This window comes from Oncorhynchus mykiss, chromosome 19, assembly GCF_013265735.2.
Source record: "Oncorhynchus mykiss isolate Arlee chromosome 19, USDA_OmykA_1.1, whole genome shotgun sequence".
Taxonomy (NCBI): Eukaryota; Metazoa; Chordata; class Actinopteri; order Salmoniformes; family Salmonidae; genus Oncorhynchus; species Oncorhynchus mykiss.
This window is the reverse complement of record NC_048583.1, coordinates 42,399,471-42,415,441: the sequence shown is the minus strand read 5'-3', so window position 1 is coordinate 42,415,441 and position 15,971 is coordinate 42,399,471. Positions and strand designations below refer to the sequence as shown.

Here is a 15,971-nt window from a genome sequence, read left to right as displayed (position 1 = left end):
TGTGGTCATTTTCACACATCATGATAGGTTCGGAATGTAGTACACGCAAAAAATGACTTGTGCATACCCAGAGAAAATGATCTTGCCTGTCACAACTTTGGCTGTCAGGTAGTAATGCACAATCCATCTTGCAACTCCTCTACCCCGCAATGACTAATATTTTCCGTCTAAATTTCCAAATTCTGCTGTAGCATTTGGGGTTTCCTAATTTTAATGACTTTAATGCCATTTTATATCCTCACTATAGAGTCCCAAAGTATATTAGATTGTCTACTTTTCTTTATACGCTTTTTTAAAACTAAGACTAGAAAAACAAACATTTGAATCAGTTATGAAATAGCTATTATATTTATATTTAGTTATAAAGTTTTGTTTCAAAATACTAATGAGTGCAAGCAACATGAGTTTTAAATAAGTAATCTACTATAAAATAACTTATTTCTGACATCATGCTAATTAAGCAAATTCAGGAAAATTTAAGTAACTGAAGTGTGCATGTAAAAGTCAAGATACAGGGAAGGAATTTTTGTAATCGGCAAGTTTGCATGTAAGTCTTAATTAAATACACCAATAAAATGTATTTTAAGAACATTGCTGCAAGTTTCTGCAAGCCAGTCGTATTGATGTCTTGATATATCCTCTTTCTTCTTTTAGGGGGATTTTTGGCTCCAGTTTGCACACTAAAGATTAAGAAAAAAAATGGTTTAGTGTTACCCAGTTTAGGAATAAAATCTTCTGATAAGCAGGTATTCAGTATTCAGCTCTTTCGGAAGGGGGGACTCTTGAAGGAACTGAGATGGAACGCAACAGGATTGGTGGATGGCCTATGATGGTGTGGCCCCACACCAAGCCCTTATGTCTTTATATACTGTAAACAGATGACCAGACAGTCCTGAGTGTGCATTGCTACCCACTGCCTCTGCCTCTCCGGTTGCCTCCCTCTCATCACCTCTGCAAGCTGCTGCCACTGCATTTTGTGCTGCTCCTCTGAAGACTAACTTGAAAAAGGCACTGTAACGTGTTTTGCTTAGCTTTTACAAAAACATCAGTGTTTCTTCGGGTGTTAAACGATGTCTCTTCAGATGCTAATCCTTACAGTAATGTGCATGTGGGTTCTGGCTTGGAACTTCCAAGCGGAGGCAACCTACTATCACCGCCAGACAGTCCACCACGAACACTCTGCTAACATGGAAAACCTCCTGCCCGAAAATCTCCTGCCCGAAAACCTCCTGCCTGAAGTCTTGCCTGAGGTCTCCCAACCTGTCAACAGCCGCACTTTCTATGGGATCATGTTCGATGCTGGGAGCACAGGCACCCGTATCCACATCTACAAGTTTATTCAGAAAGACCCTGGTGAGTGCTTTCTCTCTCTTTCTGTCTATCTCATTCACTCTCTGCCTCAGGAGCCAATAGGGCGTTACACTCAGCGGTCTCCCAGAGAGTCTGTTTGCTGTTGGGTAATTCGCTCAGTGGTGTAAACACAAGCATGTGCCGTCAGCATGGGGAGAGAGCAAGCTGAGTTGTAGTTAGTGTGATTGAAATCCCTAAAAACAGACCTCCAATGGACTCTAGAAGGGAATTTGTTTTTGTATTTACTCTGTCTAAACATCAGCGATTGTAAAGTAATGGAGTGATTGAGGCAACAAAGCTAATTTAAAAGCAGACCTAAATGCAACAGAATTCTATTATTTCACATGTTCATCTTGTTTGACATTTGAATGCATCCACTGTTTCTCTTTTTAGTTGAGCTGCCAGTTCTGGACAATGAGATGTATCATGCAGTGAAGCCTGGTCTGTCTGCCTATAAAGATAAGCCTGAAGAGGTATGTAATCATGTCTATCATTTTCTCATTTAGGGATTGGGGGAATTAGGAGGTTTGTCCACAGTCCACATTACAGTCTGCAATGTGATGTAGACCATATAATTACATGAACTGATTCTGCTGATGCTATCACTACGTCTGATCTTTAGTTTCTTGATCTACATTTTACAAACCTGATGTGAACAGCATATGTGGACATACATATCAACCCTTTAATCAACTGAATATGTTAATGCCGTTATATACTTAATTCACTGTTGAAATATCCATATCAGCCTAGTTTGGTCACGGATATGCTGAGAGTGTTCCAGTGGCGACCATGCTCATCTGTTAATGCCTGTTATCCCATTCAGGGTGGGAACACGATCAGAGCGCTGCTGAAGGTGGCCAAGAAGACGGTGCCAGAGCATGAGTGGAAGCAGACCCCGGTGGTCCTGAAAGCCACAGCCGGGCTCCGCCTCCTACCCGAGGAGAAGGCTAACGCTCTGCTGGATGAGGTATGCGCGTTTTCTCTACCCTCAGACAGTTTGGCACAGGGATGACCCGTCCCGCCAAGGATAGGGTCGAGAAACCGCTAAGTGCTTACAAGTGTCCTTGAAAGAACGGGGAAAACTCTTCTGACTTTTTGGTGGCCATCACTGTGCAAAATGTAGTGGAATATGTCAATTGAAATATTAAATTGAATTATTAAATTAATGCAGCTACTCTAGCTATGCTTGTGGTTTTTGAATTCCATCATTCTCAGACAAATGAATGATTCCTGAGTCTAGATAAAAGAGATATAATGGTATTTTAGCTTCATGTTTTGTTCTTATTGTCTTTATTCAGGATGTTCTTTGTTAATATGCACTCTCACCATAAATTGTCTATGTAGGTTCGGGAAGTCTTTGGCGAGTCCCCCTTCTTTGTACCAAACAACAGTGTCTCAATAATGAATGGAACAAATGAAGGTATGCCATTATGTTGGTATGTCACCAACATCTCTCTAATTTTATTTTACGCTACTGTGGTATTTTGGTTATGTTGGTAAAGAGTGAAACTCATTCAATCATTTAATTGCATACATTGTTTAGATTAGCAAAACACTGCAGTATTGTCAAACCAGGTGGTTAGTACAGTGGGGCAAAAAAGTATTTAGTCAGCTACCAATTGTGCAAGTTCTCCCACTTAAAAAGATGAGAGAGGCCTGTAATTTTCATCATAGGTACACTTCAACTATGACAGACAAAATAAGGAATATAAATCCAGAAAATCACATTGTAGGATTTTTAATGAATTTATTTGCAAATTATGGTGGAAAATAAGTATTTGGTCACCTACAAACAAGCAAGATTTCTGGCTCTCACAGACCTGTAACTTCTTCTTTAAGAGGCTCCTCTGTCCTCCACTCATTACCTGTATTAATGGCACCTGTTTGAACTTGTTATCAGTATAAAAGACACCTGTCCACAACCTCAAACAGTCACACTCCAAACTCCACTATGGCCAAGACCAAAGAGCTGTCAAAGGACACCAAAAACAAAATTGTAGACCTGCACCAGCCTGGGAAGACTGAATCTGCAATAGGTAAGCAGCTTGGTTTGAAGAAATCAACTGTGGGAGCAATTATGAGGAAATGGAAGACATACAAGACCACTGATAATCTCCCTCGATCTGGGGCTCCACGCAAGATCTCACCCCGTGGGGTCAAAATGATCACAAGAAGGGTGAGAAAAAAATCCCAGAACCACACGGGGGGACCTAGTGAATGACCTGCAGAGAGCTGGGACCAAAGTAACAAAGCCTACCATCAGTAACACACTACGCCGCCAGGGACTCAAATCCTGCAGTGCCAGATGTGTCCCCCTGCTTAAGCCAGTACATGTCCAGAACCGTCTGAAGTTTGCTAGAGAGCATTTGGATGATCCAGAAGAAGATTGGGAGAATGTCATATGGTCAGATGAAACCAAAATATAACTTTTTGGTAAAAACTCAACTCATCGTGTTTGGAGGACAAAGAATGCTGAGTTGCATCCCAAGAACACCATACCTACTGTGAAGCATGGGGGTGGAAACATCATGCTTTGGGGCTGTTTTTCTGCAAAGGGACCAGGACGACTGATCCGTGTAAAGGAAAGAATGAATGGGGCCATGTATCGTGAGATTTTGAGTGAAAACCTCCTTCCATCAGCAAGGGCATTGAAGATGAAACGTGGCTGGGTCTTTCAGCATGACAATGATCCCAAACACACCGCCCAGGCAACGAAAGAGTGGTTTCGTAAGAAGCATTTCAAGGTCCTGGAGTGGCCTAGCCAGTCTCCAGATCTCAACCCCATAGAAAATCTTTGGAGGGAGTTGAAAGTCTGTGTTGCCCAGCAACAGCCCCAAAACATCACTGCTCTAGAGGAAATCTGCATGGAGGAATGGGCCAAAATTCCAGCAACAGTGTGTGAAAACCCTTTGAAGACTTACAGAAAACGTTTGACCTCTGTCATTGCCAACAAAGGGTATATAACAAAGTATTGAGATAAACTTTTATTGACCAAATACTTATTTTCCACCATAATTTGCAAATAAATTCACTACAATGTGATTTTCAGGATTTTTTTTCTCATTTTGTCTGTCATAGATGAAAATTACAGGCCTCTCTCATCTTTTTAAGTGGGAGAACTTGCACAATTGGTGGCTGACTAAATACTTTATTGCCCCACTGTTTATACCAACTCTTTCCTCATAAGAGCTCTATTGCTACCTCATAGAGCAACTAAATAACCTTGTCTGAGTTCCCTTCCCACGCCCAATATTAAGTGATCCTCCACATCACTCATTAAGACACACGCACTAACTCCTGTTTCATCAGATGTGCAATTCATTAGACTCACTTTATGAGAACCATAACATGAGATCTGAGACAGTAGTAATTACCTGGGTTGGTCTATCCATGTCAGACAAATATTACTAATGTAGCACAGCTGCTAAATTATATTTAAAAAAAACTCCAATCTCTGAACTGACAGTTCAGTCTGTCCTCTATGCATGTGTTCAAATGGCAATATATATGATAACTTCCAACTACAAGACTACAAAGCCAACAATTGCACATGATTCTGTTCAAGGGAATGTTTACACTCTCTCCATCTACTCTCTCTCGTAGGAGTCCTGGCCTGGGTAACGGTGAACTTTTTGACAGGTAAGGCATTGCTCATGTTTTGCTAAGGTGGTGTTAATGGTCAGGGGGGTCATTTCTGAGGTTTACACTGTACACAGTTGCCGGGCAGTGAAAGACTCCTGTCTTTGTCTGACTGTCTTGTATTGAGTCATGTTGGCCACCATCTGGTCACGATGGGATGTAAAATTCCCTCAATTTTCACGCAGTGTTTGTGTAATAAGAGGAGATTTCTTTTCAAACCTATCCTATGGCCCAAACAATAGCCTTTTTCTTCCTCTCGGTGGCCACAGACCTACAGTGCATTCAGAAAGTATTCAAATCCCCTCCCTTTTTCCACATTTTGTTACGTTACAACCTTATTCTAAAATGGTTTATATACATATTTTTCCCCATCAATCTACACAATACCCCACAATGACAAAGCAAAAAATTACAATTAATAATTAATTTTGCAAATGTATTGAAAATAAAAAACAGAAGTACCTTATTTACATAAGTACTCAGACCCTTTGCTATGTTACTCGAAATTGAGCTCAGGTGCTTCCTGTTTCCATTGATCATCCTTGAGATGTTTCTACAACTTGATTGGAGTCCACCTGTGGTAAATTCAATTAATTGGACATGATTTGGAAAAGCACACACCTGTCTGGTCCCACAGTTGACAGTGAATGTCAGGGCAAAAACAAAGCCATGAGGTCAAAGGAATTGTCTGCAGAGCTCTGAATCAGGGTTGAGTTGAGGCACAGATCTGGGGCAGGTTACCAAACAATGTCTGCAGCATTTAAGGTCCCCAAGAACACAGTGGCCTCAATCATTTTTAAATGGTAGAAGTTTGGAACTACCAGGACTCTTCCTAGAGCTAGTCGCCCGACCAAATTGAGCAATCCGGGGAGAAGGGCCTTGTTCACGGAGGTGACCAAAAACCCGATGGTCACTCTGACAGAGCTCCAGAGTTCCTCTGTGGAGATCGGATAACTTTCCAGAAGGACAACCATCTCTGCAGCACTCCACCAATCAGGCCTTTATAGTAGAGTGGCCAGACGGAAGCCACTCCTCAGTAAAAGGCACATGACAGCCTGCTTTGAAGTTTGCCAAAAGGCACCTAAAGGACTCTCAGACCATGAGAAACAAGATTATCTGGTCTGATGAAACCAAGATTGAACTCTTTGGCCTGAATGCCAAATGTCACATCTAGAGGAAACCTGGCCCCATCCCTACAGTGAAGCATGTTGGTGGCAGCATCTTGCTGTTTGGATGTTTTTCAGCTGCAGTGACTAGGAGACTAGTCAGGATCAAGAGAAAGATGAAGGGAGCAAAGTACAGAGAGATCCTTGATGAAAACCTGCTTTCAGCCTAGTGGCGAAGGTTCACCTTCCAACAGGGGAACCACCCTAAGCACACAGCCAAGACAACACAGGAGTGGTTTTGGGACAAGTCTCTGAATGTCCTTGAGTGGCCCAGCCAGAGCCCAGACTTGAACCTGATCGAACATCTCTGGAGAGACCTGAAAATAGCTGTGCAGTGACGCTCCACATCCAACCTGACAGAGCTTGAGAGCATCTGCAGAGAAGAATGAGTGAAAATCCCCAAATACAGGTGTGCCAAGCTTGTAGCGTCATACTCAAGAAGACTGCTACTCTAATTTTCGCAATGTATACAAGGCCCTCCCCCGCTCTCCTTTCGGCAAATCTGACCACGACTCCATTTTGCTTTCCCCTTCCTATAGGCAGAAACTCAAACAGGATGTACCCGTGATAAGGACTATTCACGCTGATTCAGGGAGTGAGTTTATAAGGAAGTGCATAGGAGATGTTGTACCCACTGACTTTTAAAACCTACCCTAACCAGAAACTGTGGATAGATGGCGGCATTCATGCAAAACTGAAAGCACGGACCACCGCATATAAATATGGAAAGGTGACTGGGAATATGGCCAAATACAAACAGTGTAGTTATTCTCTCCGCAAGGCAGTCAAACAAGCGAAATGTCAATACAGGGACAAAGTGGAGTCACAATTCAATGGCTCAGACATGAGACGTATGTGGCAGGGTCTACAGACAATCAGACGACAAAAAGAAAATCAGCCACATCACGGACACTGACGTCTTGCTTCCAGACAAACTTAACACCTTCTTTGCCCGCTTTGAGGATAATACAGTGCTACCGACGTGGCCCGCTACCAAGGACTGTGAGCTCACCTTCTCCATGGCCGACGTGAGTAAGCCATTTAAAAGTGTTAACCCTCGCAAGGCTGCCAGCCCAGACGGCATCCCTAGTCGTGTCCTCAGAGCATGCGCAGACCAGCTGGCTGGTGTGTTTACGGACGTATTCAATCTCCCCCTATCCCAGTCTGCTGTCCCCACATGCTTCAAGATGGCCAGCATTGTTCCTGTACCCAAGAAGGCAAATGTAACTGAACTGAATGACTATCGCCCCGTAGCACTCACTTCTGTCATCATGAAGTGCTTTGAGACTAGTCAAGGATCAAATCACCTCCACCTTACCTGTCACCCCACTTCAATTTGTGTACCGCCCCAATAGGTCGCCATCACACTGCCCTATCCTATCTGGACAAAAGGAATACCTATGTAAGCATGCTGTTCATTGCCTACAGTTCAGCATTCAACACCATAGTACCCTCCAAGCTCATTAAGCTTGAGGCCCTCGGTCTCAACCCTGCCCTGTGCAATTGGGTCCCAGACTTCCTGACGGGCCGCCCCCAGGTGAAGGTAGGAAACAATACCTCCACTTTGCTGAATCTCAGCACTGGTGCCCCACAAGGGTGCATGCTCAGCCCCCTCCTGTACTCCCTGTTCACCCATGATTGCTTGGCCAAGCACGCCTCCAACTCAATCATCAAGTTTGCAGACGACCTAACAGTAGTAGGCTGGATTAAAAACAATGATGAGACGGCCTATAGGGAGGAGGTGAGGGCACTCGGAAGTGTGGTGTCAGGAAAACAACCTCTCATGCAACGTCAACAAAACAAAGGAGATGATCGTGGACTTCAGGAAAACGCAGAGGGAGCACCCCCCTATCCACATCGATGGGACAGCAGTGGAGAAGGTGGGAAGTTTTAAGTTCCTCTGCGTACTCATCACGGACAAACTGAAATGGTCCACCCACACAGACAGTGTGGTGAAGGCGCAACAGCACCTCTTCAACCTCAGGAGGCTGAAGAAATTTGGCTTGTCACCTAAAACCCTCACAAACTTTTACAGATGCACAACTCAGAGCATCCTGTCGGGCTGTATCACTGCCTGGTACGGCAACGGCACCGCCCACAACCGCAGGGCTCTCCAGAGGGTGGTACGGTCTGTACAACGCATCACCGGGGGCAAACTACCTGCCCTCCAGGACACCTACATCACCCGATGTCACAGCAAGGCCAAAAAGATCATCAAGGACAACAACTACTTGAGCCACTGCCTGTTCACCTCGCTACCATCCAGAAGGCGAGGTCAGTACAGGTGCATCAAAGCTGGGACTGAGAGACTGAAATATAGCTTCTATCTCAAGGCTATCAGACTGTTAAACAGTCATCACTAACACAGAGAGGCTGCTGCCTAAATACAGACTTGAAATCATTAGCCACTTTAATAAATGCATCACTAGTCACTTTAATAATGCCACTTTAATAACGTTTACATATCTTGCATTACTCATCTCATATGTATATACTGTATTTTATACCATCTATTGCAACTTGCCTATGCCACTCGGTCATTGCTCATCCATATATTTATATGTATATATTCTTATTCCATTCCTTTACTTAGATTTGTGTGTATTAGGTAGTTGTTGTGGAATTGTTAGATTACTTATTAGATATTGCTGCACTGTTGGAACTAGAAGCACAAGTATTTCGCTACACTCACAATAACATCTGCTAACCATGTGTATGTGACCAATAAAATTTGATTTGAAGACTCAAGGCTGTAATCGCTGCGTAAAAAGGTGCTTCAACAAAGTACTGAGTAAAAGGTCTGAATACTTATGGAAATGTGATATTTCAGTTTTTTTATTTTTAATACATTCACATTGTCAATATAGGGTATTGTGTGTAGATTGATGTAGAATTTGTTTTATTTAATCCATTTTGGAATAAGGTTGTAACGTAACAAAATGTGGAAAAGGTGAAGGGGTCTGAATACTTTCTGAAGGCCCTGAATACAGTGGGGCAAAAAAGTATTTAGTCAGCCACCAATTGTGCAAGTTCTCTCACTTAAAAAGATGAGAGAGGCCTGTAATTTTCATCATAGGTACACTTCAACTATGACAGACAAAATGAGAAAAAATAATCCAGAAAATCACATTGTAGGATTTTAAATTAATTGATTTGCAAATTACGGTGGAAAATAAGTATTTGGTCACCTACAAACAAGCAAGATTTCTGGCTCTCACAGACCGGTAACTCTTTAAGAGGCTCCTCTGTCCTCCACTCGTTACCTGTATTAATGGCACCTGTTTGAACTTGTTATCAGTATAAAAGACACCTGTCCACAACCCCAAACAGTCACACTCCAAACTCCACTATGGCCAAGACCAAAGAGCTGTCAAAGGACACCAGAAACAAAATTGTAGACCTGCACCAGGCTGGGAAGACTGCATCTGCAATAGGTAAGCAGCTTGGTTTGAAGAAATCAACTGTGGGAGCAATTATTAGGAAATGGAAGACATACAAGACCACTGATAATCTCTCTCGATCTGGGGCTCCACGCAAGATCTCACCCCGTGGGGTCAAAATGATCACAAGAACGGTGAGCAACAATCCCAGAACCACACGGGGGGACCTAGTGAATGACCTGCAGAGAGCTGGGACCAAAGTAACAAAGCCTACCATCAGTAACACACTACGCCGCCAGGGACTCAAATCCTGCAGTGCCAGACGTGTCCCCCTGCTTAAGCCAGTACATGTCCAGGCCCATCTGAAGTTTGCTAGAGAGCATTTGGATGATCCAGAAGAAGATTGGGAGAATGTCATATGGTCAGATGAAACCAAAATATAACTTTTTGGTAAAAACTCAACTCGTCGTGTTTGGAGGACAAAGAATGCTGAGTTGCATCCAAAGAACACCATACCTACTGTGATGCATGGGGGTGGAAACATCATGCTTTGGGGCTGTTTTTCTGCAAAGGGACCAGGACGACTGATCCGTGTAAAGGAAAGAATGAATGGGGCCATGTATTGTGAGATTTTGAGTGAAAACCTCCTTCCATCAGCAAGGGCATTGAAGATGAAACGTGGCTGGGTCTTTCAGCATGACAATGATCCCAAACACACTGCCCGGGCAATGAAGGAGTGGCTTCGTAAGAAGCATTTCAAGGTCCTGGAGTGGCCTAGCCAGTCTCCAGATCTCAACCCCATAGAAAATCTTTGGAGGGAGTTGAAAGTCCGTGTTGCCCAGCAACAGCCCTAAAACATCACTGCTCTAGAGGAGATCTGCATGGAGGAATGGGCCAAAATATCAGCAACAGTGTGTGAAAACCTTGTGAAGACTGTATCTGTTAGAATGCCAGTCTTTGTCTCAGGCGGGTGGTTGGAATATGAATGAATGCTAAATGCAGTATGTGGTCAATGTACAGTATGTGTATGTTCTACTTTCTGTTTATAATGTTGATGATGGATAGCATCCTGTCTATAGTTTTCTATTTCCAATTCTGTGTGTTTGACTTTACATCTGTTTGCTTTAGGTCACTTGTATGCCAAGACCAGGAAGACAGTGGGTATCCTGGACTTGGGTGGAGGATCTACCCAGATCACTTTCCTTCCAAAATCAAAGGTAAATGTTCAACTGAACTCCACTGTTAGTGACGTTTTGCAAAGATTGAGAGAACTATTGCTATTTAATTACATATTACTGAACACCTCTCTCTGTTCCCATAGAAAACAGTGTTCACCGCCCCAGCCAGTTACATTGCCAACATCAACATGTTCAATAACACTCTACAGCTCTACACTCACAGGTTTGTAATCAACCATTGGTACAGCAGGTACTTTATATGTCATGGCATACAATGCAAAACAGTATACTCACATTACTTTGGCATTGTCATGAACGTATTCTGAATTTCTGTCCTCATTCAGCTACCTTGGAAATGGACTTGTAGCTGCTCGATTGGCAACTCTTGGGGCTTTGGGAGCTGATGGTAATTTAAAATGGGCATATTTACTTAGATATGCAAGCTTATCTGCAGTCATTCATCTGTTCATGACAGATGAATAGATTTGTATAATGCTGCAAGACACACTTAAGATTTCTATAAATCAGACACTATTTAAATGTTATCCTCAGGGGGACAGTGGACAATCCTATAACCAATCTGGTTTATTCTTTCAGGTCTGGAGTGGAAAGTTTTCACAAGCTCCTGTCTACCCAAGAAGTTCAGACAGGACTGGACTTTTGGTGGAATCACTTACAAAGTTAGCGGAATTCCTGATGGTAAGTGCAAAATAAAACATACCATTTCGTTAACATCATTTTTTTAAATAATCCTCTAATCTAGAAATCAATTATTCTGTCTCCGATAGCTCAATGTAAGAGTTTAGTTGAGTAAGAGTTGGGAACATTTTTCCACTGGAGCCAGCTGCATTGTGGTGCAAAATGCATGTTTTGTCATTCTTTCTCTCTGCACTCAGACTTTCAACAGTTATAATACAGCAAACCTTGTATTTAAATGAGAGGAAAATTGTCAGTTTACTCCGCAAATAATGCAACACTCCCATACCACAGTCATGTAGCCAAAAGATACTGGGTTAGTCCCAGAGATGTTATTTCTCTGTGTAACGAAAGGCTTGATGTTGACCGCTCACAATTATGTGGTAAAAATAGATCACCCAACAGGCCTATGCTAAGTGCTACTCTTGTCAGCACTTGGTTTCCCTGGTTGTAACCAACCAATCCCAGGATGCTGTGAGTGTACTTTTAGGGTTTTTCGAGTGTCGCGCTCTTGAGAGCCCATAGCCTCAACCCCATTTTGACATCATAAAAAGGCTCCAGGGTCTCCCAGTGCATTCCACCACAAGCATGCAGCAAACTCAGTTATTTCACTCTCATTTGAAAATAAATATTTTATTGTTGGTGCTGATTTTGAATTATTCTTGATAACAACTGAATTGGGTGTTTTGTTGTCATAAAGCTGACATAACGCTGTAATCTAAATATGATACCTACCTTGAAGATTGAGTACAGCTTGTGTTAGATACTAAGGATGTGATCTCTCTCCAGGCTATGCAGGGTACAAGCTGTGTTACTATGAGGTGATGAGGGTGGTGAAAGGCATCGTGCACCAGCCATTCGAGATAAAGGGCAGCAGCATCTTCTACGCCTTCTCCTACTACTTCGACAGAGCTGTGGAGTCAGGCCTCATTGGTGAGAAGACACACAGAGCAGGACAGCTACAAAATCCCCATTCAGTCTGCATCCAGTAAAACCTCAATGATATGAAGTGTTTAAATAAAAAATAATGGTTTAATTGTTTTCTACTCAAATACATTTACTGCATTTTTCATGATTATGCTTGGCAAACTGAAATGACAACTGTTGTAGCAGATCACTAGAAGTAGGCTAGTCTTGTTTTTGTTTTCCAGATGGCAGTCGGGGTGGTATGGTAGAAGTCAGGGACTTCAAGAAGAGAGCCAAAGAAGGTGAGAGAGTCCTAGGCTTTTCTCTTAGACACATGTTGACTATATTGATACAGTACACAGTGTACAATCAAGAAATGTTGGTTTTATTTTAGACTCCAACAATCTCACAAGGCCTCACAAAATATCAGTTCCTTACCCCACAAAGTTTGCCTGCAAAAATACACGCTGTTTGAACTCACACAAATATTCAACCTTGTGGCCAAACTTCTTCTTGACACAGCTAACCTAACATTGGCACATTTTTCTGCCATTTCAAATATAACCAAGGACCATTAGATGAAATGTCTGATTCTTAACTGTTCTTGGAGCATACACAAATACATTAATATTCTATATACATTTAATATTCTAAGACATTTACACATAATTGACAAATGTGATGTGAAAAGTGTCCTGACGCGTTAGATGGACATATAGCCTTGGTTAATCCATTAGAGTGTGTGGCAAAATAAATGCCCATGTTGTGCTAGATTTACAGCTAGCAGGAGTGAGTTGGTGTGTTATGTAAAGTCTATTTGCATTGTGAGAACACTTTCACATGGTCTCGATGAACACGTCTGGCATTGGGCAGGTTGGCAGGCAGTTGACCTGGGCAGCTCTGAGCTCTGTCTCTTGTACCTGACAGCCACACAACACCCAACCTGACCCGGGGGCTGAGACTGAGAGAGACACGCTGTGTACAACTAGTCTGTTTGGCTCGGCCTCCCACCCCCAGATTCACCAACATGTGTTGACCCTTGACTCTTCTCACACCCCCTTGCTCAGTCAGCTAAACAAACTAAATAAACAAAACAAGATGACCAGGTTTCTATAATGTGGCATATGGGTTAGAGGTTGTGTGCTGCTTGACCCCACTTTGAACATGACACAAGATATCTCTAAATACACCCACCTGTGCTCTCTGCTTTCTGCCAGTGGTATGTGAGTTGTTGTTAATGTAGTGCCGTCTTGTTTTTGTTTAAGTGTGCAACAAGATGACCAAGTACCGTCCCATCAGCCCCTTCCTCTGCATGGATATGACATATATCACATGCCTGTTGAAGGAGGGCTTTGGCTTCAAGGACAACACAGTGCTGCAGGTGAGACAGTCAGGAACAGGTCACTGGGCACACAGGGAGGGGACAGGCACCAAGAGGTTAATAGGTCAACTTAACATGATGGTTTATTTTGTATGTTTTTTTTCTTGTTCTGATCCACAGCTCGCCAAGAAGGTGAACAATGTTGAGACAAGTTGGGCCTTGGGAGCCACATTCGATCACTTCAACAACCTCAACATCCACTAAGGGCAGCTATTCTACCTGCCTGCAGGCACTGAGAGGGACAGCCTGTTAATGGGGGCACCCCCCCGACCATCCCTCCCACCTGCTCAGCAGCACTGCCAAGCTTTTCCAGCCAACCCCTCCCCTCCGTCCCCAGCACCCTCCTGCAAATAATCCAAGAACTGTTGACAAAGAAATCACTATATTTTTTATAATGAAGGACAGCTATTTCTACTGTATGTTTCATCCATAATTAGTGAGTTGACTTTATTTTTGTAAAGCAAGCGTTTATACAGTATATGCGCTTCCTTCGGGGTGTCTGACCTGAAATGCAGTCTTATTTGGCTACCTTTGAGCATGTAGAGTTGTTAGAAGCACTGCAACTAGTCAGGTATTTAGAGAACTTTGGTGCTTACTGTGGTCCTGGAGTGCACTGTAATGTACAGTGGAATATTTGGAGAGAAAATAAGTTGCAGGAATGCAACCTTCAGTCATAGCTCTGAATGCAACTCATTCTATCTGGAAATATATTTCCAGTACATCATACTGTAGGACAGGTGAACAAGATATTTTCCCTCACAAGAGTTAAGCAATATATCATTGAAGTTAAGTAAACAGAAACGTTTCCCCTCATACTTTGCACATAACACTTTAACTGCCTATGCTGTAGCTGAGAACTGTTGCTTGGATGTTGTCTACAGAGTTGTACATATTCATCAATGTTAAAGGAGGTGACCAATTTGCCACAACTCAGAGGGCAAGTAAAGCACAGAGAGGGTGAGATGGTAGTGTTCTCACTGAGTATGTCTTGCATTTGATATATGAATACATACGTTATGACGTTGATGCCTATGTTTTGAAAGTGCAGCCTTAGTAGATGTGGCCTTGTGTAGAATGGCCAGTTGAATTGAATCAGAAAAGTGAGTGCTTTGTGTTTCTGACTGTTGGTAAAGTCTGCGTTATTTGTGTTGTCTACAGTGGAGCACTAAATGGTCATTGTTCGATCAACCGTGGCAAGACTACATGACCCTCTCCAAATTACAATGTAGCTTTGGCTTGTGGCTGTATTCAGCAACCAGTCATTTCAATATCCCTCTAGTACTATATCATCCATAGACTGATACATACAGCCTAAGAAGCATGTCAGGTATATCAAAGGCCTTAAACCCATAAATCTTTCAGTTATAGCTCTAGGTGCAAGGCACATACATGCTTATTAATACTGTTTGGAATTTTCTTGTGAACTGTACAAATATTTAAATCTCAGATCCTGATTATTTTGAATGCTGGTGCAATTTGTACAAAATGAACTTCGCTGTATAATTGCTCTAATGCAATGCATTAGCCTATTCAACAATAGCCGCTATATGTTCAGTAGCAAATATGTACAATAACTACTGCTGTATATAATACTACAAAGTAAACCTGTATAAGTAAAATACTTACCAGACTGTAACTGCTTTGACTTCGCAAAAGATAACTTTATTTCTGCTGCATAATGTTCAAAGTTAAGGTGAACTGCTTGATAACTGATCATGTAAATCACATTTTATGAAAACCTGGTGCAAGTAAAACATACATTATACAAGTATGTTTGAATAAAATATTAAAAGTGTACTTGGTGTACAGGTACAGTGCCTTAAGAAAGTATTCATACCTTGAATTATTCCATGTTACAGCCTGAATAAAAATAAATAATAATAATCACACCTATCTACACATGAAAGGCTGAAACATAAAGACTTATTTTTAGAAATGTTAGCAAATTTATTGAAAATGAAATACAGAAATAAGTATTTACACCCCTTTGCTATGCGCTCCAAATTGGAGTCAGATGCATCCAATTTCCATTGATCATCTTTGAGATGTCGCTACAACTTGATTGGGTTCTTGGTAAGGAACTACCCAGACTCTGCCTAAAGCTGGCGTTCAGACCAAACTGATCAACCAGACAAGAAAGATCTTGGTCAGGTAGGTGACCAAGAACCCAATGAACACTGACCAAACTACAGAGTTCCTTAGCTGAGATGGGAGAACCTGCCAGAAGGACAATATCTACAGCACTTCACCAATCTGGGCTTTAAGGGAGAGA

The 15,971-nt window shown here is 42.3% G+C and overlaps 1 protein-coding gene across 1 annotated transcript; it reads left to right on the top strand.

Moving 5' to 3' along the window:
* The first annotated feature begins 620 nt into the window (after positions 1 to 620).
* LOC110497901 (ectonucleoside triphosphate diphosphohydrolase 5) lies at positions 621 to 15,526 on the top strand. Its single transcript, XM_021574355.2, has 13 exons — positions 621 to 1,353; positions 1,744 to 1,823; positions 2,177 to 2,320; positions 2,698 to 2,773; positions 4,957 to 4,992; positions 10,667 to 10,755; positions 10,860 to 10,939; positions 11,061 to 11,122; positions 11,314 to 11,415; positions 12,202 to 12,345; positions 12,564 to 12,620; positions 13,584 to 13,699; positions 13,820 to 15,526. The coding sequence occupies exons 1-13, from the start codon at positions 1,071 to 1,073 to the stop codon at positions 13,901 to 13,903; spliced, it is 1,353 nt and encodes a 450-aa protein (XP_021430030.1). The 5' UTR covers positions 621 to 1,070; the 3' UTR covers positions 13,904 to 15,526.
* The last annotated feature ends 445 nt before the right edge of the window (positions 15,527 to 15,971 follow it).

What these genes read in the sequence shown, in the direction of transcription:
- LOC110497901 (XM_021574355.2), top strand. Translation starts at nt 1,071, where the DNA reads ATGTCTCTTCAGATGCTAATCCTTACAGTAATGTGCATGTGGGTTCTG. An exon ending in ATAAAGATAAGCCTGAAGAG is followed by an intron (nt 1,824 to 2,176) that starts GTATGTAATCAT and finishes TATCCCATTCAG; the next exon opens with GGTGGGAACACGATCAGAGC. An exon ending in TGTGGAGTCAGGCCTCATTG is followed by an intron (nt 12,346 to 12,563) that starts GTGAGAAGACAC and finishes TTTGTTTTCCAG; the next exon opens with ATGGCAGTCGGGGTGGTATG.